The sequence below is a fragment of the Abramis brama genome (genome assembly GCF_963993115.1).
Source record: "Abramis brama genome assembly, chromosome: 6".
NCBI lineage: Eukaryota > Metazoa > Chordata > Actinopteri > Cypriniformes > Leuciscidae > Abramis > Abramis brama.
In genome coordinates this window covers 40,062,045-40,089,205 of record NC_139968.1, presented here as the reverse complement: position 1 = coordinate 40,089,205, position 27,161 = coordinate 40,062,045, and the positions used below count along the sequence as shown (strand labels likewise).

At 42.7% G+C, this 27,161-nt stretch overlaps 1 protein-coding gene across 2 annotated transcripts; it reads right to left on the bottom strand.

Annotated features, from left to right (window-relative positions):
- Positions 1–22,989: 22,989 nt before the first annotated feature.
- On the bottom strand, positions 22,990–25,890 carry LOC311084214 (uncharacterized protein). Of its 2 annotated transcripts, none has more exons than XM_084116128.1 (6): positions 25,646–25,890; positions 24,846–25,202; positions 24,323–24,619; positions 23,799–24,122; positions 23,414–23,557; positions 22,990–23,313 (listed from the first exon to the last, which is right to left on the bottom strand). In XM_084116128.1, exons 1-5 carry the CDS (start codon positions 25,695–25,697, stop codon positions 23,439–23,441), a joined length of 1,149 nt encoding a protein of 382 aa, XP_083972254.1. In that variant the 5' UTR covers positions 25,698–25,890; the 3' UTR covers positions 22,990–23,313; positions 23,414–23,438. The 2 variants fall into 2 exon arrangements, with proteins under 2 accessions (XP_083972254.1, XP_083972255.1); XM_084116129.1 differs by having other exon boundaries at positions 24,846–25,017; positions 25,646–25,806.
- Positions 25,891–27,161: the final 1,271 nt, after the last annotated feature.

The following is a 27,161-nucleotide window of genomic DNA, read 5'->3' as shown; positions in this document are numbered from 1 at the left end:
CATTGTACTGTAGTGCTCCATATCATTCACTACATATGTAAAAATATTTGTATGCAGAAATGTCAAAGAACTAACCTTATTCAGGGAAATAAGTTTAAAGTGTTCCCAAACTTGGGAACGACTTCTCTTTCTCGCTGGCTCCATCACAACACTGAAATAAACTCAATCCACTCTCCTCAACAATAATGCCAATCCAAACACCGACTACTACAACCCACGGTGTTGCCATGGTTTAGCTTCACTTTTATAAGAAATACAGCCGCCAGGTTTCAAACCTGTCAACACTGGATTGGGCTGTCAAAGCAGTCAGGTGGTTCACTACAGGAGTGAACCAGTGTGTTTGCTTCAGAAGTCATTTTCACGTGACTAGTGACGTAATGATACAAGCTCCGAAGCAGTGGTTCATTGCAAGGACCGTTCAAGTTTGAAGAAAGCTTCGGAGCGTCGGTGTCAGACGTAACATCACTACCCGCTGTATCCACAGTCATCATCTACATACAAGAGATCAAGATCACCATCCAGCTAAGTTCATTATCTAGTTGAAGTTCTTCAATATCTAGTCACCAGTCATCTCTGCTGTTCCACTCCGTGCCTCTGTTCAAATAAAAACCTGTTATTGAACTACTTATCTGTCTGCTTCTCTCAATACCGTGACACTACCACTGCTATGCAGAAGACATGAAGCTCTATCTGTAATTTCCACCTGATGATCCCGTCAGCTTGTATTCAGACATTTCTGCCTGGATGAAGGAGGATCATCTACAGGTCAGCCGTGCAAAGATGGAGATCCTTGTATCTCCTACAGATCCATCAGTTGACCACAACCTCACTGTGTAACTGAGGTCCACAACACTAACACCAACCAGGACAGCAAGGATCCACTCTATAAAACGAGGCATTGGAAAGTTTGTAAGTACATCAGGAGTTTATTTAAATAACACTTGTCTGATGGCTAATGCTACTGCTAACCTGGACGTCGAGGTCACCTCTGTGATTTAGGAAAAGCTTGTAAAAGTCCTTTGCAAAACTCACAAGTGTTTACACTACATCCTTATGCATCGCTTTCTGCCAGGACTTTTACGGTAGCATAAGCCATCAGGCAAGTGTTATCTAAATAAACTCCTGATGTACTTACAAACTTTCCAATGCCTCGTTTTATGAGTACAGAACCTTTTTGTACTACTGTAGAAGTTTGGTACCATTCTGGGCATTATTAGTGCGGTAGTTTATGAAATAGATCATTGGATCCATTAGCGCCTGCACTAAGCCATCCGGCTGATATCTCTAAATAAGCTCTAACTTTAATAATGTTCGACCAAGGGAAAAAAAGCTTCTGGGGGGTGTTTGGCTCGAGGTCATGGTGCAAAAGACCCTAGATTGAAATTACTCCGAACCATCCCTTTAATATATAAATCTATATAGAAGTATTGCATTGAATAGGCCTAATACGTTTTTTAGGTAGTTTATGAAAGAGTGTAGACCTATAACTACTGTGCACAAATAGAATCGCAATGCTTTAACTTTTTTATATTATTTTTAAAAAGACGCTGATAATAAAAACAGTGATTTGAAATAGAGAAATGTTGTTTGTGGTACAGCCGTAGATCAGTTGCGCAGTGCAAACGCAGCACATGTGAAAGCACAACAGCGCGTGCTGCTCCTGCACTGCACACACACTGCACACGGAGTGTGTGTGAAACCAGCGTTACAGTTAATCTGTCAGCCAGGTCTCCTGCAACATTATTAGTACTCATTAATTGTACATTATTTTTCTGATAGATCGACAGGTCATCCAGCAGGAGGCGCTCAGTGGTTCAGAGGCTTGTTTTGGAGACTTTTGGTTCACTAAAATCTTGGAATATTTTGACTCAATCTTTTGAATATATATATATATATATTTATTTATTTATTTATTTTATTTTATTTTTATTTTTTTCTGAGCCTTGTTACTGTTAGTATATAGGATTATAGTGCACGCTTGTCATACTTGTATTTCAGGAAAACATTGATCCAGGCCTCTACACTTCTCAGTTTCTTCAGAAGAGATGACCAAGGTCAACTAACATGTGTTTCAAAGGTGTTTTTTTGCTCAGATTTGACAAAATACCAAAGTCTACATTCATAAAACCTAGAGATCTTGTTGTAAACCCAGATTTTCCAAACCCCAAATCTCTGATAACAACTGCAAATTTCTCTAAATGAACAATAACATTTACAGGTTACAGTGCTTTTTTCTCATTAACATTCACTCATGAATTTGGTTGTAACAATGAAGGCAAACACTATAAATGTTATTCACTGGTTTTAGAGTGTAAATGGACCCTTCAATATTTTTCCTGTTTGTTTTATCGGTACAAAACTTGGGTTTGATCTGTCGAGTGAGTAAACCGCTTCTGCTGGTGTCTTCTGATGTTTGTGGTTGCTGTGTGTGCTAATAGTTTGTGGCTGAATTATTTATTTTTTTTCTCCATAAACATTGAGAGTACACGCTTTCACTGCATGATATAGCCTATTATAATATAGTTAGAATGACCACTAAAGTCAAGATATGAGGATAAAATATTTTTGACACTTCATATATTTTTATACTTGTGTCACAAGCCCAAGTTAAGCAATATCACATGAGCAAGAGTGTTGTTTTCCTGAACATTAGCACGATTGCAAATGTGATATTGAATTTATCAATAAAGTTTTCTCACTCTGAGGTTCAAGAGTCTCTCCATGTTTTATTACATTTATTATGTCCAGCACCTCCTGGAGGAAATCTAACTTTATGTATATTTGATCAATTTCAGCAGAGCGCCACCTAGTGGCTCACCCTGAACTGACATGTTGTTTGAGTTGAATTGTTTGCTCAGTATCTTCTGTCACTGACTCGACTAGTTCTGTCTGATTGGTTTTGCTGTTCAGCTGGAGGGTCGTTTGCTTTCTCACTAAATTTTTATATTTTGAACATAATTTCTTTTTGGACACTAGTTTATGGATCTTGGTCTTTTCTTGTCCTATCAGATCTTGGTCCTCCACCTCAAGCTGTGAATCTCTAGCCCTGTGACGGTGAAGCCAACTTCTGTGTTTCTCTGGCCTCAACCACAGCATGAACCCTTTCAGCGGTCGGTCAATCCCCTTTTCAGAAAGAAACATTCCCATGAACACTAGCTTGTTCACATTGTATAATGTTGAGTGTCAATCCACAGTCTACGAGCCTCCGCTAGACTGCATGTCGTCTCTGATCATGTGTCTGTTGGTTTGGAGCAAGTATAATAATATCATCAGTGATATCCTCCACTCCCTCAATGCCTGCGAGTGCTGATGTGACTTCATGTTGATTTTGCTCGCTGGCCGACGACACGCTCTCTTGTATCGATATGTCCCGTTATGAACAGCAGATGTTGTGATTCCTCTGCTGTGCTGTAAGATCCAGTTGTTCGAAATCCCATTTCATACCTTGAAGAAGCTCGTCTAGAGTTGATTTTGGCATCGGCCCTGAATTATTGCTTTATTTGCCGCCCTCATATCCAAACATTTTCTCAAAACAGCATCTCGTAACTGATTATCTTTGTCAGCTCTGAAGTCAGTCTTTAGCAGCTTCAGGGTTCGTACACCTTTTCCAAGGTCAAATTCAAGCACTTTCAAGGTCCATTTTAAAGCTTTTTCCAGCACCTTACACCACCGTAAATTACATACCAATACATAGTCAAAATTATTATTTTGTGTTTTTATCACATTAAAAGAGATAATGCTATAAACAGCCAAAATTGTGTTTCGTAATAGCAGAAGGATCAGATATTTAAGCAAATCACAAGTTTTATTTTTCAAAATGTATCACTAAGTAAATATTATTATTTTTTTTTTTGCCTATGAATAATACTTTTCATTATCTTAATGTCCAAATATTGCTTCCCAGATAATGTGATTTTCAGGCTGTAAAACTGAAGTAATTTCAAGGGCTGAAAATATGAAGACATAGGATTTGAACAGAAATATTTTACAGGCCTTGGTTTTGGGACACATTATAATAAAAAAATGTATTTCATTGCCAAGACATATACATTTATCTACTGGAATAGAGCAGTGTAAGTATTGCATAAGGCCATCCTCGATCTTACAGTAGGATATTTGTATGACACTCCATCTGACACTATTTCTGTTCAGCAATCAACGATTGTTGTTATGCACTGGGCTAACGTTTGGAGGTTTACTGTGCTGTAACTTTGGCTATGTTCACTGCATATTCCACAAGTGAACGTGCCATAACGGACATGCAATACTAACATTACATTATCACCCGCATGCCGCGGTCAAAGTTAAAAATAGTTCAACTTTTGCCGCTGTGCTCTGTGACGATTAGCCGTGCTGCCAATAAAAACGGGGCATCCAAATAAGCGTGGAAATCTAAATTAAATCTCCGCCTACTTTTGCTATGGCCAGCAAATCGCTCTGTATCTGAAGGGCTACATTTTATTTCTCCATTTAATAAACAAACTATTCAGTCAGATAGGTATTTGTTGTGAAAGAAATACGGTTACAATTTCAAGTATTTTCAAGTATTTTATCCAAAATGTAAGCACTTTTCAAACCTTGAAAACACAACATCAAAATTCAAGCATTTTCAAGGATTTCAAGCACCCGTATGAACCCTGAGCTTGTCTGAGCCGTGTGAGAAATTGTTGCACAGTTTCAGTGTTTTTGTGTGAGCGTCTCACTAATGTGGTGTTCACTCTGAATAAAGTGAGCATTTAGAGGATCACATCAGGGTCATTATCCATAGCTGTTGAATATTAATCATATGAAGATATCAGAGGACACTTTCATACATACACTTATAGCAGGCGATCTGTTCCTGCTCCATAAAACCATTAGAGAAACTCTGAAATCAGTCTGAGAGGAGAAACAATTGAGACATTTGGTAAGAAATGAAGTACAAACGTCCTGAAGAGAGTTACAGGAGAGAGCAGAGCCAAACACTCACAGGATCTCATGACAAGATCAAACTGTTGCTTTAAGATGTTTTTAACACATTATGGGTCAGTTTATTTCTGTTGAAAGTGTCATCTGTGACTTACAGGAATTGGAGGCCTACTGGAGCTCAAAGTGACAAACTGACAATGATCAGAGTGTGAATTTATCAGCTAAGAAAGAGTTAGACAGTCACACCCATTAACACTTAAAGATGTGCAGTTATTTTAGCTGACGGTGGAGTTTCACTTCACTTTACTACAGAGCAGCTTCATATATTTGTGGACTGAAACCAATGAAGATGTTTCTCCCTGTTTTGCTCTGCTTGTGTTTCTGGCGTCTGGATGGTGAGTTTAAATAATATTTTAATAATGTAAAGCTTTATATGTTCAACACTTCTGAAATCTTTAATATCTATATAGTTAGTATTCCTCCAGGAGGAGCTCGACATAATAAATGTAATAAAACATGGAGACTCTTGAACCTGAGAGTGAGAAACTTTATTGATAAAAGCAAGCAAATACATACAGCAAATACATACAGCAGTAGCAGTAAAGTGATATCTGTATATCTGAGAGAAATATAAACAATAAAGCCTTGGAAATAAAATCTTAAAATAATCAAGCTCAAATATTCAGTTTTATGGAAAAAAATAGCCGAACAAAAAACACACTCGAAGAACCTTTAAATTTCAGCGTTCTGCTTTAGATTTCAATACTTCTTAAAAATAATAATAATATAAAAATATAAAGCCATAAATGAATAAATCTCACAAATATTAATATATGCTAAATCAGATTGTGTGTGTAGGATTGAGTGCGAACCAAAACACAAATGAATCTTCAGGGTGATTTGTTCAAACATAATTCCACACAGGACTCAACATTCCAGACACCAAATCACCAACCCCAGAGCCATAAAATCAGGCTCCAGCCAGTCTCCTAACCAACGAAAACCCCCAGCTAAGAACTTTATGGCTATGCAAGCTTCAAAGAGATGAGCCCAACTAAAAGGAAAACGTTGTCAGCGTTTGATAGTGTTGGAAAGTCTGATTGGTTCAGAGATGCCACAGCTTGGTGCTCGATCAAGATAACAGCAGAAGTTGCTGGACCCCCGCGACAGAGATACAAAACAGACCATCTTCTTCTTAAGGACCTCTGAATGACCTCAGGGTGTAAAATCTTTTCAAACCACAGAACTGAGATTTTACCTATAACTATACATAAAATCATTCAAGAACAATTTTCAATGGACTTATAATCAAACATCATGCAACTACATCATTCTATGTTGTTTCTACAATATATGTGTGTATCTAATATACTCAGATGCCATATAATTCATGTAATTGTTATAACTATTAGGTGTGTGAATGAAAGTGTGTCGTGCTTCCTGTCAGCATGATCGTATGTTCTTAATTCAAAAGATGGCTTGATTGAAATCTGTGTGAAATGTTCCATATTCTTATAATAGTAATAATGTCTAAACTGTGGCCTCTTTCCTCTCTGCTAGAGCTTAGAGAGTAAGGAGAGCACAGATAAGCTTGATTTATGATAAGAAGTGAAGAGAACGCCACCTCCTAAATAAAGACAGTGTCTAATTGGTCAGAACTGATCCAGGAGGCTGGGCGGACATTTGAGTTTAAAATCTTAACACCAGAACAAAGTTTAAGTTTAGTGCAGAACAAAAATGCAGCGGGAGACGAAGATCTAAACCAGACTAGTAACCATGTAGACGCGCAGAGACGAAAGAACCCAAATCAAGATCAGAAGAACATGGGTTAACAGCTTCATTCAAGTCATCTAACTACTCTCGTCTCAATTTTCTTTCTTTTCCTTTCTTTTCCGTTGTGAGTCTTGGTTCTAAGTTAAGTTCCCTTTCGAAAGCTACAATCGATGCTGCGCTGCTCAGCGCATTGGGAACGTCTTTAGTCGTGACCAGCTGTGAATATTGTGTGTAACACGTCGATAGAATTGACCCGGAGGTAATATACCCTCGGTTGATGACGTCATCGGCGCGCACCCGCAACACGAGGCTATAAATAGATGAGCCACAGGTACATCATCAGGTCTTTTGTCTTCAGACCATTCTGTGCATGTGTGAACGCAAACACTCTCTATCTCTCATCTGTTCTCAGATCTTTGCTAGGAGTTAGTTTTGACAGGCAGTGTGCAGAAAATTCTCATTCTCAATCTTTTTCTCTCACGTTACAACAAAGAGTTTAAAAAGTAAAAAAAGAAGAGAAATGAGCCAACAAAGCAGTAAGCGTTGTGTTCCTCCATGCTCCCGTCCCATGTCTGAGCTGGATACACACGATTACTGTTTTGTTTGTTTGGGGGAAGAGCACGCGGTTCTGGCTATAGAGAAAGGCGGGTGCGAGCATTGTGACCAGCTCACAGTCAAAATGCTTCGCTCTCGTCTGAACTATTTCCAGTCCGCACCTGCATTACCATCGTGGGGCTCTCGTATGGATCTGCATGACGAGCAAGAGACGGGTCCGTCCCTTTCGCTTGCTGCGTCACCAGATCCATGCATCCCTTCTCGTGATCCCGAAGCGCGCTCCGGTGCTTCTTCGGTTCACGAGGGGGGTGATATATCTCTTGGTTCTTCGGACCACGAGCAGCCCGCCTCTGAGCATTCCTCTCGCGAAAAAAGATCTGTCGAGGAATTGCTCAAGGTGGTTACTCGCACAGTGGCCAGGTTACAGCTTGACTGGCCACGCAAACAAGAGACCCCCAAACGTAGTAAGCTAGAGGATAGGTTTCTGTCCGGTGGCAGGGGGGAGAGAACACAACATCAGTCTCTCCCCTTTTTCGAGGACCTCCATGATGAGCTGTCTAAGTCATGGAGTAAACCTTATACTTCTCGCGTCTTTGTGCCTTCAACGTCGACTTTTTCGACTATTGTGGGTGCGAAGTGTCATGGCAGAACAGACAGGAAACAGTTGCAGGTACTCAAAAAGTGTTTAATATCTCAGTAAGGTCAGAAACAGTACAGGAACAAAGAAGGCTCAGGCTCGTGCAGGGACTTTCCGATGGTCTGTGGTGCTCTGGTGCTGTGATAGTGCAGAATCCCGATCCCAGTGTTTGAGTGCGGTGAATCCAGTGACGAGGAACAAGACGGCGAGAAGACAAGGCAGGCGAACACGGACACGGCAAACTTCACGGGAACACAGACACGGCAACACAGGACCTCAACAAACAATCCGACACTGGAACAGAGAATGGTGTGAGTATATATAGGCAATGGGAATGAACAGCAGCTGTGAACAGTGATTGTGATGATGATGATGATCAGCTGGAGCGCTGACAGACACGTGAGCGGGACAACGCCCACTCACACATAAACACAACGACACGAGACAAGAAAGAAACAATGCATTCAACAACCGTGACAGTACCCCCTCCTCTAGGAACGCCTCACGGCGTTCCCAGACTCCCTTACCTGTCAATTGTAATCATCGATAAGAGAGTGATCCAGGATGTCACGAGCCGGAACCCAACTTCTCTCCTCCGGACCGTAACCTTCCCAGTCCACCAGGTACTGGAATCCGCGTCCCCTCCGCCTAGAGTCCATAATGCGACGGACCGAATAGGATGGTTCCCCATCTACGAGTCGCGGCGGTGGGGGAACCGGGGCAGGCGGATTAATGCGGGAAAAAAAAACGGGTTTAATTTTGGACACATGGAATACCGGATGAATTCTCCTGTACACTGGAGGGAGGTTGAGGCGGACTGCCACCGGACTAACAATCTTGGTGACAGAAAACGGGCCAATGAATTTAGGAGCCAGTATATTGGATACGGAGCGGAGCGGAATGTTCTTAGTAGAAAGCCACACTTTGGAACCGACGACATATACGGGAGGTCTAGACCGGTGGCGATCGGCTTTGGCCTTGGTGCGCGCCCGCACACGGAGGAGAGTCTCACGGGCTCTTGTCCATGTGCGGTGACACCTCTGGACGAAGGCGTGAGCGGAGGGGACCGCGACTTCGGATTCCAGACTAGGAAAGACCGGTGGCTGGTATCCTATACTACACTCAAAAGGAGATAGGCCCGTAGCTGACACTGGCAACGAATTGTGGGCGTACTCCACCATAGGCAGTTGCTGACTCCAGGAGGAAGGATTCCTGGCAGCCGTACATCGCAAGGTTCTCTCCAGGTCTTGGTTGGCTCTCTCAGTTTGACCATTGCTCTGAGGGTGAAACCCGGAAGACAGACTGACCGTCGCCCCCAGTAACTTACAAAACTCTCGCCAAAATTTGGACACAAATTGGGGACCCCTGTCGGAAACCACGTCTGTCGGGAGGCCATGTAACCGAAAGACGTGATTAACGACTGCAACCGCTGTCTCCTTGGCTGAGGGTAATTTGGGCAAGGGAACAAAGTGGGCTGCCTTCGAGAATCGGTCCACCACGGTTAAAACTACCGTGTTACCCTGGGAGGGTGGGAGGGCGGTAACAAAATCTAGAGCGATATGGGACCAGGGTCTCGAAGGCACCGACAGCGGTTGGAGTAACCCATCTGGGGGTCGATTGGAAGACTTACCAATAGCACAAACTGAGCAAGCCAAAACAAAATCGTGAACGTCGCGAGCCATAAGCGGCCACCAGAATCGTTGTCTGACCAAATAGAGGGTGCGACTAACTCCTGGATGACAGGCTAGACTAGAACAATGACCCCACCGAATAACATCTGGACGTAGTTCCTCCGACACAAATAAGCGGTTCGGTGGGCACCGGATCGGAGGCGTTACCCCTTCTAGAGCCTTCTTGACTCTCGATTCGACCTCCCAAGTGAGCGTAGAGATAATTAGGGTCTCAGGAAAAATACGCTCGGGAGTAGGTGCGTGTTCGGATCGATCAAAAATACGCGACAAAGAATCGGGTTTGATGTTTTTGGAACCCGGACGATACGAGAGGGTAAAATCAAATCGGCCGAAAAAAAGTGCCCACCGCGCCTGCCTGGAGTTCAACCTTTTAGCGGATCTAATGTACTCCAGATTCTTATGATCCGTCCAGACGATAAAGGGTACCCCGGACCCTTCTAACCAATGACGCCATTCTTCCAAGGCTAACTTGACCGCCAACAACTCCCTGTTGCCAATGTCGTAATTTTGTTCAGCTGGTGATAAGCGATGGGATAAAAACGCGCATGGATGCATCTTGTTGTCTGAAGGTGAGCGTTGTGAAAGAACTGCGCCTACCCCCACCTCTGACGTGTCGACCTCCACCACAAACTGACGTGAGTAATCAGGGGCGATTAAGATGGGAGCCGAAACAAAGCGGCTCTTGAGGTTGGAAAAAGCAGTCTCGGCTGCTTCCGACCACCTGAACGCAGTTCTGGGGGAGGTCAAGGCAGTCAGAGGTGCGGCTAGTTGGCTAAAGTTGCGAATAAAACGCCGGTAGAAATTGGCGAACCCCAGAAACCTCTGTAGGGCCTTACGGGAATCTGGGTTTGGCCACTCTACCACAGCCTTAACTTTGTCAGGATCCATACGCATACCCTCAGCCGACACGATGTGTCCTAAGAAAGGGACCGACTGTGCATGAAAAGCGCATTTCTCCGCCTTGACAAAAAGCCCATTCTCTAGCAACCTTTGGAGAACTCGTCGGACGTGCTGCACGTGTTCCTGGAGAGACGAGGAAAAAATCAGAATGTCATCCAGGTAAACATAAATAAACTGATCGATCATGTCTCGCAGCACGTCATTGACGAGTGCTTGGAAGACTGCGGGACTGTTGGACAACCCGAAAGGCATGACCAAGTATTCAAAGTGCCCCCTAGGGGTGTTGAAGGCAGTCTTCCACTCATCCCCCTTCCTGATACGAACCAAATGATAAGCATTACGTAAGTCCAATTTTGTGAAGATGGATGCTCCCTGCAACCTCTCGAAGGCTGAAGACATCAACGGCAAAGGATAAGTATTCTTTACCGTGATGTTGTTCAGCCCCCGGTAATCAATACAAGGTCGCAGCGATCCATCCTTCTTCCCCACAAAAAAGAACCCCGCCCCCGCCGGAGATGAGGAAGGTTGGATGAACCCGGATGCTAGAGAATCAGAAATATATTTCTCCATAGCCTCCCTCTCCGGAACCGAGAGTGAATAAATCTTGCCTTTAGGCGGAGACTTACCTGACAGTAAATCTATAGCACAGTCGTAGGGACGGTGCGGAGGAAGAGAAGCAGCCCTTGACTTACTGAACACTTCCCTCAGGTCACGGTACTCCGCGGGCACGTTTGATAAATCCACTGCTTCCTCCTGCAATACAGGAACAGAGACAACAGAACAGGCAGACACAAGACAAGAACTATGACATTCAGTGCTCCAGGCTGATATGGTTCTTTGTTTCCAGTCAATGCGGGGGTTGTGTTGATTGAGCCAGGGGTGACCCAATACAATGGGGGTGTGATGGGAGTCCGTGATGTAGAATGATATTGTCTCTGCGTGATTCCCTGAGATGATGAGTGTAATGTTCTCGGTGGCCTGGGAGATGGTGGGTAGTGACTGTCCATTGAGTGCATGTACGGTGATTCTCTGGGGGAGTGTTCTGAGTGGGACTTGAAGCTGTAGTGCAAAGGTGCGATCCATAAAATTCCCTTCGGCCCCGGAGTCCACCAGTGCGGTGCAGTGATGATCGTGGACAGACCATCTAAGTCTTCCCGGGAGGATGGTGGATGTAGATGAGGACTTTTCGGCGGAGATCCCACCCGATAGTAGCCTCATGCTTACTATCGGGCTTGGCCTTTTACCGGGCAGTTGTTGGCAAAGTGTCCCGCTCCCCCGCAGTACAGGCAAAGGCCAAGGGATCTCCGCCTCTCCCTCTCCTCCCGGGAAAGCCGAGCTCGACCCACCTGCATGGGCTCGGGATCGAAGGGGCCGACCGTGTCCATGCCGCTGGACCGCTGGTGTTCCACCCCCCCACGAGGCAGGCTGGGTGGAGCGCGTGGTCCGACCCGGGCAAGTCGGGCGTCCACCCTCAGAGCCAGATCGATAAGTCCATTCAGTGAGGGGGGTAGGTCCAGGGCGTAGATCTCCCTCTGGACGCGGTCGGCCAGCCCATGCAGGAACCTATCCCACTGCGCTTCCTCGTTCCAGCGACACTCGGCCGCCAGGGTCTTAAACTCAATGGCATAATCGGAAACCGATCGATCTTGCTGACGTAGATCTGATAAGACCCTGGCAGCCTCTCTCCCCGCGACCGCGCGGTCGAAAACTCTCCTCATCTCCGAGGAGAGCTCCTGGAACGAGGAACAGCATGGTTCTTGATTCTCCCACACCGCCGTCCCCCATAGTGCCGCTCTCCCAGTCAGTAGCGTCAGAACGAATGCCACCTTCGTCTCCTCTCTCTCGAATGTCCGTGGCTGGAGAGCAAAATGCATGCCGCATCGAGTCAAAAACTGCCGGCAAAAGTTAGGCTCACCAGAGTAAGGCTCAGGAGTCGGAAGGCGTGGTTCCGACTGGGAGGCGGGCATCGGTGGTGTGGGAGGGACGGGCGGTGCGGCTGGCGCAGCGGGAGGTTGCAGCTGTTGAAAACGCTGGGTCAGCTCGGACACCTGCGTGACGAGAGCCTGAATCGCGCGCGCCGCATCCCCTTGATGACGGTCCTGAGCGTCCATCCTTTGAATACTTGCACGAACAAAGTCATCCATTGTTGCTGCGGCGCCACCTGCTGCTTCCATCAACTGGTCGGATTGTTCTGTCATGGCAGAACAGACAGGAAACAGTTGCAGGTACTCAAAAAGTGTTTAATATCTCAGTAAGGTCAGAAACAGTACAGGAACAAAGAAGGGCGGCGACTCAGGCTCGTGCAGGGACTTTCCGATGGTCTGTGGTGCTCTGGTGCTGTGATAGTGCAGAATCCCGATCCCAGTGTTTGAGTGCGGTGAATCCAGTGACGAGGAACAAGACGGCGAGAAGACAAGGCAGGCGAACATGGACACGGCAAACTTCACGGGAACACAGACACGGCAACACAGGACCTCAACAAACAATCCGACACTGGAACAGAGAATGGTGTGAGTATATATAGGCAATGGGAATGAACAGCAGCTGTGAACAGTGATTGTGATGATGATGATGATCAGCTGGAGCGCTGACAGACACGTGAGCGGGACAACGCCCACTCACACATAAACACAACGACACGAGACAAGAAAGAAACAATGCATTCAACAACCGTGACACGAAGTCGCGAGGGTATACGGAGATGCCTCGGGTTGAAGAGACGCTCGCGAGCTATCTCTCGCCCGAAGCCGCATCTTCGATAAAGAAACCTACCCTCCCCACTAAACCATGTAGAGTAACATTCAGGGTGAGAATTATGTAATTTTAGGGGCAAGGCCATTTGGCCTCCACCTTTTTTTTTTTTTTTAGGGGCACCAAGGCCATATGACAGGGCACAAAGGCCATCATACAATTCGATGGTTTTCCCATTCAGATTGATAGCATAACATCCTAATTTGGAATAAGACATGGATTATGACTTTTTTTAATAAAAAAAACATTTTTTAATGAGAGAGAGAGAGAGCGCCATTACATCCAGAAGGTATACACCCTCACACAACAATAGAAACAACATAAATACCAATAAAAGCATTCAGAAACACCACAAATGCCAATAAAAGCATTCAGAAACAACACAAATGCCAATAAATTAATAATTTCCTGCATTGTCGAACGCTCTTCTTCATGTGTTTCAAATATGGACTGTTCAGTAGAGCGCCCTCAGGCTGCTGGTATGAATTGAAAACACAGCACAGCAGTATACAGCGCTCATAATGATTACATCGACGCATTTGGCTATAAATTCAATAAAATATTATTCCTGTCAATAGAAATCTTATGTAAACTGAGAATATATCAATATTTCTCCAAATCTGCACACTTTTGAGCTAAAAGCCGTGAGGGACGTTGTTTTGTGAATCGCTTTCATGACGACAGCACAGGAGTTTTTTATGAATGGGAGCGTCTGACGCTCATAATTCATATTAAAGGTATCGACTCATTTTTGCATTTCATAACTCCTGACACAAATTAAGACATAACTGTCAATATAAATTTCTCAGAATACAATAGTGGTCAAATACTGAAACGTGAGTCTTATATCTTTTTAATGATGTAAGTTATAGTTTGTCAAGGTAATAACATTAAATCTTATAGTAACTTTGAACTATTAAAAAAAAAAACGCTTCAGTGCGCCGACGCCGTTACCTCTGGAACCTTGCATAGGGCCCTTTTCTGAAAAGGGCACTTATCTACTAGCTAATAGATTTTGATATTTTTAGGTCAAACCGTTCTTGTCTGTCAGTCATATAATGCAGGTCTATGGTCACGGTCTCAAAGAGCATCCACAGAGTCCAAATTAAAACAATTCCCCATCGTCCAAATTAAACAATTCCCCATCGTAAGTACACATTGATGGCCTAAGACACGAAACGAGCGGTTTGTGTGAGAAAACGAACAGTATTTATATCGTTTTTACCTCTTGTAACACAGCGACGTTGTGATCTGAGGGCGCCCGCGCTTCCTGCTGTGTGACGTGTGCGCAGACTGGTGCATAGATAGACATATAGATTTCGCCTTGGCTACGGCAGTTCATGAACGAATGCCGTAGCCAAGGCGAAATCTAGTGTATATATCTATGCACCAGTGTCGACAACAGAGTGTCGTTCTTCTGTTGGTGCTGACGTTACATGCTTCTTGCACTGCTGTTTTGATGCGCGAGATCATCGATGTGATTATGACACTGCACCTGCGCGAATCCACAAACTAATTGAAGTTCAGAGACTACTTGGGTGGAACTTGGACAGGGCCAGGGCACACAGGCCACTGTGGCCGTACGATGATATTTTTTTCACGGGGCATGAAGGCCAAAGTGTAGGGCAACGGCGGCCATGGCCGCGTGGCCGCGGTATAATTCCCACCCTGGTAACATTATCACTAGTGGGTAAAGCTTACAAAGCTGCAGGTCAGGCTGGTGCTGCGCTGCACACTATGGAAGTGTTACAGGCGTACCAGGCTGACCTGTTGAAGGACTTGAGTGTGGGCAGTACCACCGTCGAGGAAGCGTTCTCTGAGCTTCGTCGAGCCACAGATCTGTCTCTCTGTGCGACCAAGCAAACGGCCCGCGCCATCGGCCGTTCAATGTCTGCTTTAGTCAGCATGGAGAGGCACCTGTGGCTGAATTTGACGGGCATCAAAGAAAAAGATCGAATGTTTCTGTTAGATTCCCCTGTTTCTCCCTCTGGTTTATTTTATGATTCTGTTAACACAGTAGTTACTAGATTTAAAGAGGTGAAGAAACACGAAGAAGCTTTCATTCAGTTCCTTCCTCGCCGCACTCAAGGGGAGGGGCCGTCGGCTACCCAGCCCCGCCCCGGTCCTTCAAAAGCTAGGGAGGTTAAAAAGCAGAGCGTGGCGGAGCGTGCTCCCCCTCGTAAAGACTGGGGACAGGCTCGCCGCGCTCAGCAACCTCCCAAGCCAGACCTCAGGACTATTATTAACAGAAAGCAAAAGTCCTGATGGTCTGGCGCCCAATCTGGTGGGGGTAGCCCCCCACGGGATGGGGCGCTTTCAAGATCTTTTCGCCCCTTCCCGTTACCCTCACAAAACCTCTCCATCCCCGCCACCTCTCGTGCTTCGGGGGGCAGCGGTTTCCAGCGAAATGTTAGATGTTCCGTTGTTTCCTGCCATCATTCAGGGCACGGAACATCTAACATCCCCTCAAAGGGAAGTATTAAAATGAATACCACTCTCAGAAAGTCTGGCAGCGTGGAAACTTCTGCCAGGCATTTCTGCGTGGGTATTAAGCACAGTACAGATAGGATACAGAATCCAATTTATTCGTCGTCCTCCGCGTTTCAACGGCGTGGTCTCCACTTCCGTGAAACCGGAGCTGATGCACGTACTGTCACAAGAGCTGCAAACTCTTCTGAGCAAAGAGGCCATAGAACATGTTCCTCTTCCAGAGAGAGAGTCGGGCTATTACAGCAGATACTTCCTGGTTCCCAAAAAGGATGGGGGGGTGCGTCCAATCTTAGATCTTCGAGGCTTAAACCGTACAGTCAAAGCGAAGGAAACAGGAAATTCCTGAGGTTCGCTTTCGGGGGCGAAGCGTACCAATTTCGGGTTCTTCCATTCGGCCTAGCCTTGTCACCCCGCACATACACAAAATGCATGGATGCAGCACTGGCTCCATTACGACTCCAGGGCATTCGCATTTTGAATTACATCGACGATTGGTTAATACTAGCACAATCGCGAGAGATGGCGCTCCAACACAGAGACATCGTGCTGGCTCATCTAGTTTCTCTAGGGTTGAGACTCAACACCAAGAAAAGTGTTCTTTCTCCTGCCCAGAGAACGACTTATCTCGGGATCGTTTGGGATTCGATCACGATGCGGGCACAACTGTCTCCCGCTCGAATCGAGACCATTCGGCAGACAATGAGCAAAGTCAGGCTAGGCCAAGAACGCACTGTTCGTCAGTACCAAAAAATGTTAGGTTTCATGGCGCCAGCATCCACGGTGATTCCTCTGGGGCTGTTGCACATGAGACCGTTTCAGTTGTGGCTAAAAGCCAGAGGATTTCATCCAAGAGCCAATCCTCAAAGGCAAATAAAGGTGACGCGCCGCGGGCTTCGTACACTATCTCTGTGGCTCAGACCCCGGTTTCTCGCCTTGGGTCCCACTCTAGGGGCGCCGTGTCGTCGCAAACTGCTAACGACGGACGCCTCCCTGATGGGCTGGGGAGCGGTCTTAGATGACCGTCCAGCTCAAGGGGAATGGGAGGGCCATCAGCTCGATTGGCACATCAATTGCCTCGAGCTGATGGCCGTATTTCTGGCTCTGAAATATTTTCTCCATCAATTGAGGGGCTGTCATGTCCTAGTGCGGGTGGACAACACAGCAGCAGTCTCTTATATAAATCACCAGGGAGGTCTGCGCTCACGCAATCTGAACAGAATAGCGAGGCAGATTTTTCTCTGGGCCCAGGGCAAGTTCCTGTCACTCAGGGCAGTATACATTCCAGGGCATTTGAATGTGGGAGCAGATTTACTGTCCAGACAGACACTGCCGACGGGGGAATGGAAACTCCACCCAGAAGTAGTGAAACAGATTTGGACCAAATTTTACAAAGCGGAGGTGGACCTCTTCGCCTCACAACAGACAGCGCAATGTCCCCTCTACTTCTCTCTGAGTCACCCAGCCCCCCTTGGTCTAGATGCGATGGCGCACACATGGCCCAAGATGCGCCTGTATGCGTTTCCTCCAGTTTCTCTGCTCCCGGGAGTTCTAGCCAGAGTTCGCCAACAAGGGTCTTGCCTCTTGCTGATAGCGCCACGTTGGCCGAACAGAGTGTGGTTCTCGGAGATAATATCTCTTTTAGACCTTCTGTCTCAGGCGGAGGGCACGATATTCCATCCCAGGCCCGACCTGTGGAATCTTCATGTTTGGCCCCTGATGGGAACCAACTGAGGGACACTGGGCTTTCACCTGCCGTTATTGAGACCATTCTAAGTGCTAGGGCTTCCTCCACTAGACAAAGTTATGCCAGTAAATGGGGTGTTTTTGAAAGATGGTGTGTTGTACACAATGTAGATCCAGTCAACTGCCAGGTTGCTTCAGTTCTGGACTTCATGCAAGAGAAATTATCAACAGGCACATGCCCTGCAACTCTTAAGGTTTATGTGGCCGCTCTTTCGGCTTGCCACGCCTTGGTAGACGGGGCGCCACTCGGGAGACATACTCTGCTCTCTCGCTTCCTTCGTGGGGCCAGGCGACTGAGGCCTCCAGTAAAAACCAAGATCCCTTCATGGGACTTAGCTATAGTTCTCGAGGGTCTGGTTGAAACCCCCTTTGAACCTATAGAATCAGCGTCTGATAAACTTCTGACTCTAAAAATGTTTTTTCTCATGGCAATAACTTCCTTGAAGAGAATTGGGGATATGCAGGCTCTGTCTATCTCTCCATCCTGCTTAGACTTTGCCCCAGGAATGGTGAAAGTGATTTTGCATCCTCATCCTGATTACCTGCCTAAGGTTCCATTTTCGGCTGTACATCCGGTCATTCTAGAAGCCTTCTGTCCTCCACCGTTCACAACGCCGGAGCAGGACAAATCTCATAGACTGTGCCCAGTCCGTGCTCTTCAGGCTTACATCCACCGCACTAGCCAGTGGCGTAAGTCAGAGCAACTCTTCGTCTGTTATGGTGGTAGTAACAGAGGAGCAGCTGCCACCAAGCAGACCATGTCTCATTGGGTCAGGGATGCTATTGCTCTTGCTTATGAGGCGCGTGGTCAGGCTTCGCCTACAGGTCTTAGGGCTCACTCCACCAGGGGGGTCGCCTCTTCTAGTGCTTTGGCAAGGGGTGCCCCCCTACAACAGGTTTGTGATGCGGCAGGCTGGTCCTCTCTGCACACATTCATAAGATTTCATGCCACTACAGGCTCTCATGTCCTTGAGTCAACATCACAAGCTAATGTCTGAGGCCTTCTTGCGTTCTTGTGAGCACATGCACAACCGTGGGGGTCCAGACATTTCAAAGCACGGCGGCGTGGGTATTCTCATTCCCAATGCGCTGAGCAGCGCAGCATCGATTGTAGCTTTCGAAAGGGAACGTTCCCGGTTACTTAACTGTAACCTTATTCCCTGAGAAAGCGGAACGAGATGCTGCACTGCTGTGCCGTGTTGAAGATGTCCCAGGACTGCTCTTCAGACAAAATATCCTGATGATGCACCTGTGGCTCATCTATTTATAGCCTCGTGTTGCGGGTGCGCGCCGATGACATCATCAACCGAGGCTATATTACCTCCGGGTCAATTCTATCGACGTGTTACACACAATATTCACAGCTGGTCACGACTAAAGACGTTCCCAATGCGCTGAGCAGCGCAGCATCTCGTTCCGCTTTCTCAGGGAACAAGGTTACAGTTAAGTAACCGGGAACGTTTTGCGGCAAAGTTTCGTTCCACGATTCGACAAAACCAGCTTCAGACAAAGACTGATCAATCGATCCGCCAGCACACCACGTGATTGGCTGCCCCAGACCCAGGCACGAGGAGACCAGCGCAGACAAAGGGAACCCCCAAAGCAAAGACAAGCAAGTACTGCCTCCAGACTCTTAAGCTGAACTGGTGCATTGATATAGATTTAATAACCTGCCTAAAAACGATACAAGGGTTAAATTAATGCTTGATGGTTCGTTCAGGTTATGTCTTATAAGTGCATATAGAAACTTCATCATCTCACTCTTAAAACTCCTTTCCTCACTCTCTCTTTCTTTCTGCAACTCGTATGAATGTGTGTGTGTGTTTGTGTTAGATATTAGTTTTATGTGTTAGTCAGAATAATCAATAAAGTCTTGTTTGTATTTTTAAAGAGAAGTGTTATTTGTGTTATGTGCTTACGAATTTAATGTCTTAAACTGCTGATTTAAGTTACCTTGCTAACTATAGTGTTTCACTATAGTTTGGATATTTATATATTGCAGAGCTGATAGTTACAGCCAGTTCAAATGAACCGCAAACGAGTCATTTGCTCGGTTGTAATAAGTGATTTTTTCGAATTGAGCAAGTTTCGAGTTTCATGCTCTTCGGTAGTAGTAAATAAAAAAAGAAATAGACTTAGCCCTCACAAAATAAGTTCACAAGCACTTCACCATTCCACAATAATTTTTTTGATTTTGATTTTATATATATATATATATATATATATATATTAGGACTGAGGCTAAAGTTTATGTGAATAAGGCTGAATTTGTTGATCAAAGCAGATTCATAAAAATTGTTTCTGTACATGTTATGTTATGTTATGTTTCTGTTATGTTAATTTGTCCCATTTATTTTTATTTTATTTTTTCATATGTTTGTTCATACATTGTGTAAGAACTACATCAACACTAACACATGAATTATGAGGATTATTTTATTGCTTCGCGGTTTACAGAGCACAAAGTGTTTTATTACATGAAACAATAAAAAAAATGGATGTGTCTTCTGGGACAGAAAGACAGCTTTTCCACCTTTTGACCACAAGATGTCGTTGTTTGCAACCGTTTGCAACGTGTTGAAAAGCTTCGAGTAATGAACCATTTTACAATACAGTCGAGGGGGAAAGCCCTGGTGCTTCACAAAGCTTCATTTCACCATCACTAAATTCTGTAGAAAAATGGAAAGCCATAAATGTTACGATGCAGGTTAAAGCAGGGAAGGACGCAGGATCTACTTGCAGCAGCTTTTATTTAAACAAACTCAAAACCAGACAAACTTAGACTAGGGAACATGACTCAGGAACAAAATAACCAAAATACAACAAATTAAGAACTCACAAAGACTGAACTAGACACAGGGCTTAAATACAAAGGCCAACAAGCTAAACAAGATAACAGGGGGCGTTGCTAATCAGAAACACCTGGAGAGACTAATAAACAAGAAAAACTACAAAGGACTACAAAACATGGCACAGAACAGGAAATAACAAAAGTGCACACAAGACAAGAGGAACACAAGACAGGAATCATGACAATAAAAATACTTTAAAAAATGTACTAACTTGATGCCACAAACAGAACTAAACTAATTTGAGAAACATTTTATTCATCGGTTCAGTGAAAAAACCCATGATAGCAACTCTTAAAACGTCTGAAAACACTTGCTATTAAACACGACTGAACTGAGATATTTATCTGGTTGTGTGTGTATCCTCCCCCAACCTCAGTTAGTTTCCGCTCACACATCCGTCTCCTTTAACATCACGAAAATCAACAAGCTTTTGCTGATCTCACATTTTCAAATGAATTCTGGCCCTGAATGAAAACTAATAGCAGAAGAGTGAAATATTGGATTAGATATCTGTATCTACTGGTGTGTTATTTAGTGCTGTGAGCTGTCAATCATATTTGACCTCTGACCTGTGATTCTTATTTGACTGTTGATGGATTTACTTTAGTTCAGTGTAAAGATGTTTTGTGTGGAGTGGAAGATTGTGAGCTTCTTATTAGCAGGAGAGAAAATGAAGAAACGCTTCAGCCACAAACTGCTGACACACACAGAGACGACAAACATCCAGCAGAAGCTGTTTATCCATCCGTAAATCACATGTATAATGTTTGCCTGTGTTGTTACTGTAAAGGCCCTGAATGGTTTTGCTCCTCAGTACTTCAGCGAGCTTTTATCACTTTATAGTCCTTCACATCCACTGCAGTCTCACAGTTCTGGCCAGTTGATAATAACTGGAATATCAAAATACACTGGAGGCGGTAGATCCTTTTCCTATTTAGAGCCAAACACTGGAATAGTCTTCCTAGCTTTGTGAGGCAGACACACTCTGTCAGTTTAAATCTAGAGTAAAAACACATCTCTTTAACCTGGCTCACACATAACACATTATCACATAGTGATTGCTATCGATTAGATCTACAGGACGCTGTGGCCGACTGGAGCTCAAAGTGGTGAAGCTCAGATGGCGTGAAATAATCAGTAAAACACATCAAAACTGTTAAAATACACATCTGCATGTACAGTGAAAGCACTGTTAAAGGTGCTCTAAGTAACTTTTTAACCTTAACTGAACAGCTTCGGAGTCAGTGGAATGGTTATATTACTTATTTCGGGTTGAATGGTGGTGGTTTTGAAATAGCCGGTTCCTCTGCTTAGCTGGGTTGACAGCTGATCAGCTGGGTTGCTCGTGGCGAGGGGGAGGGACAACAGTTCATTTTTACAACAGAGTGTTTGAAAGCATTTACTACCAGACACTAGGGGGAGCTTCGTAGAGAAAAAACACTCAGACTTGCCTGGTGTCCCTTTAAAGGATCTATATTAAAATTAAGATCCTGATATAATAATGAATGCTGCTCGAGCTAATGCTCAGTGAAATATGGCTCGGTTGTGTTCCTGCACAGATGACTGAGACTCATTGGCCGGACGTGCAGCCAATCAGAGGAGACCACGAGTGAAGAGTCAGCGCTGTGGGCGGGGCTTCTGCGAAGCACGTGATTGGAACACGGAGGAAGTACAAGCATTACTTTCATGGACTCTTATGTAGTCATAATAAAGTCACGTGTGGTACAGCGTTTTAAAGTGAACATGGAAGATATTTGTGTTTTTTGTAAAATTTCCCCTGAGAATATTAATCATCTATTTTAGGAGTGTCCCAAGACCCATATATTCTGGAGAGAACTCAGTCAAGAAGTTGATGTTATACTGAAATGTTTTTCATTTGATAGTGATACAATTATTTTGTTTATATTTGATTTTAATTATTATGATTGCCTGTTACGATATTCATGAAGTCAAATGGAATGAAAAAATCCCAAATTTTGATCAATTTAAAAATGATATTAAAATATATTTAGAAACAATATCTAAATGTAAAAACTTAAAAGCAAGGACAACTACACAGCTGTTTAATAGGTAATGTTTAAGCCGGAAAGCGCCTGAAGTGATCTCTCGTGCGTGTACGTCACTCGTGGTTGTGTACAAGAGGTAAAAACGATATAAATACTGTTCGTTTTCTCACACAAACCGCTCGTTTCGTGTCTTAGGCCATCAATGTGTACTTACGATGGGGAATTGTTTAATTTGGACTGCTCTGTACATGCTCTTTGAGACAGTGACCATAGATCTGCATTAAATGACTGACAGACAAGAACGGTTTGACCTAAAAATATCAAAATTGAAACTACTGCGGGAACAAAGACACCTACATCTTAGATGCCCTTGAGGTAAGCTAAAACATACCAAAATTTAATTTCAAAGTGAACTATCCCTTTAATACAATTTAAAAACATTTTTTAAAAATAATATTTTAGCTGTATATGTTGTTTATACCGGAATATATTGCAAAAAAACAAACAAACAAACAAACTAATTGGTAATATTAAACAAATAATAATAATGTTTTTAAAGATAGGCTATAAGAAGCACCTGTGAAAAAAGTAGAAATAAAGCTGTATATGGTACACTGCTGAAATATTTAAAATATACAAAAAGTTTGTATTCCTCTGAATAAATCATGAGAGACTCTTGAACCTCAGAGTGAGAAACTTTATTGATAAAGGCAAGAAAATACATATGACAAATATAAAGCAGTAGTAAAGAGAAATCTGTGTCTATTCATTATTATTTTTGTACCTGAGAGAAATATAAACAATAAAGGCTAAACAGATTTAAGATTTAATACGATTTTAAACCATCAAGTTAAATATAAACAATAAAGTGACACTGTTAAAATCTGACACTGAAAGAGAGCACAAACTCAAATAATCAGCAGTATTATGAAAAAAACACTAGAAGAGCAAAAACACACTTGAAGAACCTTTAAAGTTCAGCGTTCTGCTTTAGATTTCGATACTTCCTGAAAAAGATGAACATAAAACCACCATAAATTAATAAATCTCACAGATATTTATACATGCAAATTCAGTTTGTGAGAAATGACATCATCAATCATGTACCTGATGTGTGAATATGTGCTTGATCTCATTCAGCTCTTCTGGATCTGATCTCATAAACCACAATAATGACAGTAGCCACGCCCACCAGAGCAGAGAGGACCAATCGGATCACAGCTTCAGTAGGACCACACCAGTGGACAGAGTCTGAGGAATAAACACATCAAACTGAGATCAGATCAGTCAATAAACACTAATATCAGCGCTGACATCAACTAATATTTCTGAATACACAGAAATCTAATCAGCAATCTTTTATTTGGTTCTGTGTAAGTGAGTTTTTATAACAGTCTGTCATCTCAAACTATAAAACGATTCAACAATTCAATATGTAAATAGTTAATAAAATAAGAATATTTGATGGACAGGACAAATGATCTCTACTCACCATAGACAGAAACTCTGAATATTTTTGATGAGAAAAATTTTCCTTCTGAATACATCAGTAGTTTATATTCTCCTTCATGTTCAGTTGTGGTGTTTGTGATGGTCAGAGATCCAGTTTGATTGTCCAGCTTCAGTCTGTCTCTGAATCTCCCATCAAGAACATCATCATATACAGTGATTCTGCCGAACCATTTATTGATGTCAGCTATTAAAGTGTTTTCATCTCCAATCCTCCACTGAATCACGTCATAACCCTTCATTTCAGTAAGATTATAGTTTAGAGAGACTGAATCTCCCTCCTTCACTGACACTGACTTCACTTCATCTGTCAAACACACAGAGAACAAACAGAAACAGGGTTTGCAAAGATTAATACTGTTAAATCACTTTATAATGGTTTACTAAATTGAATAGTTTAAATTTTAAATTTTAAAATAAACAATATAAAATAACCACACAAAAAAGGTATATGAATTAATTTTAATTCTGTTTTTTAAAAACAGGTGTAAACGTTTTTGAACTCACCAATGACAGCGAGACAGAAACTCTTGATCACACTGTTGATCTGTTGGTGATAACGTCCAGTCTGTTCAGTTGTGGTGTTTGTGATGGTCAGAGATCCAGTTTTTTTGTCCAGCTTCAGTCTGTCACTGAATCTCCCATCAAGAACATCATATACAGTGATGCTTTTGGCCTGTTTATTGATTTCTGCTATTAAAGTGTAATCATTTCCAAACTTCCACTGAATCACATCACCATCCTTCATTTCAGTAAGATTAGAGTTTAGAGTGACTGAATCTCCCTCCATCACTGACTTCAGGACTGAATCACCACACACACACACAGAGAGAGAGAGAGAGAGAGAGAGAGAGAGAAATAGGGTTCATCACAGATTGAGACGGTCACTTGATGGATTAAAAAAGTAAATAGTTTGAAATTTTAAATTGAACTGAATATCATCATTAAAAAGCAAAATGGAGTTTGAATTATTAATTGTATCTTTGTGCTGATTAAAATATAAAACAGGTGTAACTGAAATTTAACTCACCAATGACAAAGAGACTGAATCTCTTGTTCTCTCTGTTGATCTTTACTTTATATTCTCCATCATGTTCAGTTGTGGTGTTTGTGATGGTCAGAGATCCAGTTTGATTGTCCAGCTTCAGTCTGTCTCTGAATCTCCCATCAAGAACATCATCATATACAGTGATGTTGTCGGCCTGTTTATTGATTTCAGCTATTAAAGTGTTTTTATCTCCAAACTTCCAACGAATCACATCATCATCCTTCATTTCAGTAAGATTAGAGTTTAGAGAGACTGAATCTCCCTCCATCACTGACACTGACACTGACACTGACTTCTCTTCATATTTGATACCTTCATATGCTGACGGACCAAACACTCCTGAAGAACAGTTTTTCACAGATTAAAGCTTTAAAATCACTTGATGTTGGTTTGATGAAGCTTCACTAAAATACTTTTATTTATTTAAATGTGAAACTAATATTCTGCAGCAGTTCAAAGACAAAAGATGATGATTGAAAAGAGAAATAGATTTATATATGGAACAATAACTAAAAAAGACACTTTTACTGTAATGTTTAATGTCACACTAAAACTAATGCTGTTGAGTATCTGAGCTTCATATTTATATTATTTTATTTAATCAATCCATAATAACTGAGTTTAGAGCTGAATTCAAACTTGATCTCACAGTAAAATCACAGTTTAATTTCTGTATGAGAATAACAGTGAATGTTGATCCTCTCTGACTAAATTAACCAGACATTTATTACATGGTACCAGAACAGAAACAACTGAAGTCATAAAAACACATTTAAACTCACCATCCAGACGCCACAAACACAAGCAGAGCAAAACAGGGAGAAACATCTTCATCGGTTTCAGTCCACAAATATGAAAAGACAAACTCTTCAAAACTGGTTCAGTGATAAAATGACAGATGCGCTGATGTGAAGCTGCTCTGTAGTAAAGTGAAGTCAAACTCTACAATCAGTCAAATCATCTTTAACAGTTTTGATGCGTTTTACTGATTATTTCACGTCATCTGAGCTTCACCACTTTGAGCTCCAGTCGGCCACAACGTCCACTAGATCTGATAGATAGTGTTATTTTCATAAATTTCATAGTTTTCTTACAATACTAATGATAATTTTTAATTAAAGTATATTACAGACTTTAAATTTAGACCCTAAAGATTAATATTAGCTTGTACAAAAATGGCATTATATGACCCCTTTAAAGCAACAGTTTGATCTTATCATGAGATCTTGAGAGTGTTTGGCTCTGCTCTCTCCTGTAACTCGTTCATAGACAGTTAAATTCTTATGAAATGTCTGAAACCCCTACAGTCATTCACATATTAAAAAGCTTTAAAATCACTTGATGATAGTTTGTTTGATCCTTCAGCTGAACTAAGATAAAAGATCAAATAAAAATATCTATCTGGTGTGTTATTTAGTGCCGTGAGCTGTCAATCATATTTGATTAAGGTCTTCATCTCCCAGATCTGAGGAAATCATGTGTTGGTACTTCTCCTACATTTGAGGGATTACAGTTTTTCTCGATTGTTTACACACATTTTCTGAAAGCATGCCTCATATTCTCAGAACTCTACACACAAATCCAAAAACACACACACAATGGGCAAAACCCCTCAATTCTCCTGCAAAATGAAACTTTACATTCAAAACAATGTTATTTCTTCTCAAAATGGTATTTTGTTTTCAAATGACACACACAAACCATCATATGAATAGACATTTATAAGAACCAGTTGAACACTGATGTGCTCAATGTAAAACACTATGATGAATGGAAAACACTTCTTCTCCATTCATCATAATGATTTAGGCCTTTTTTTGTTCAGTGTTACACTTACTACAGACAGTACATATATAAGTGTGTTGTAAAATATTTGAGAATATTGTTTTTATACTCAGAACACACAAATACACGGTAACGAATATATTTTATTTTTCCCACAAAAACAATGTACACAATGTACATCCCAACCAACACAAAGCAGGACATACAGTGGTCTACATACAAAACAACAGAAGAATTGACTGTATACAGTTACAGTAATACAGTTTTTCTTGATTGTTTACACACATTTTCTGAAAGCATGCCTCATATTCTCAGAACTCTACACACAAATCAAAAAACACACACACAATGGGCAAAACCCCTCAATTCTCCTGCAAAATGAAACTTTACATTCAAAACAATGTTATTTCTTCTCAAAATGGTATTTTGTTTTCAAATGACACACACAAACCATCATATGAATAGACATTTATAAGAACCAGTTGAACACTGATGTGCTCAATGTAAAACACT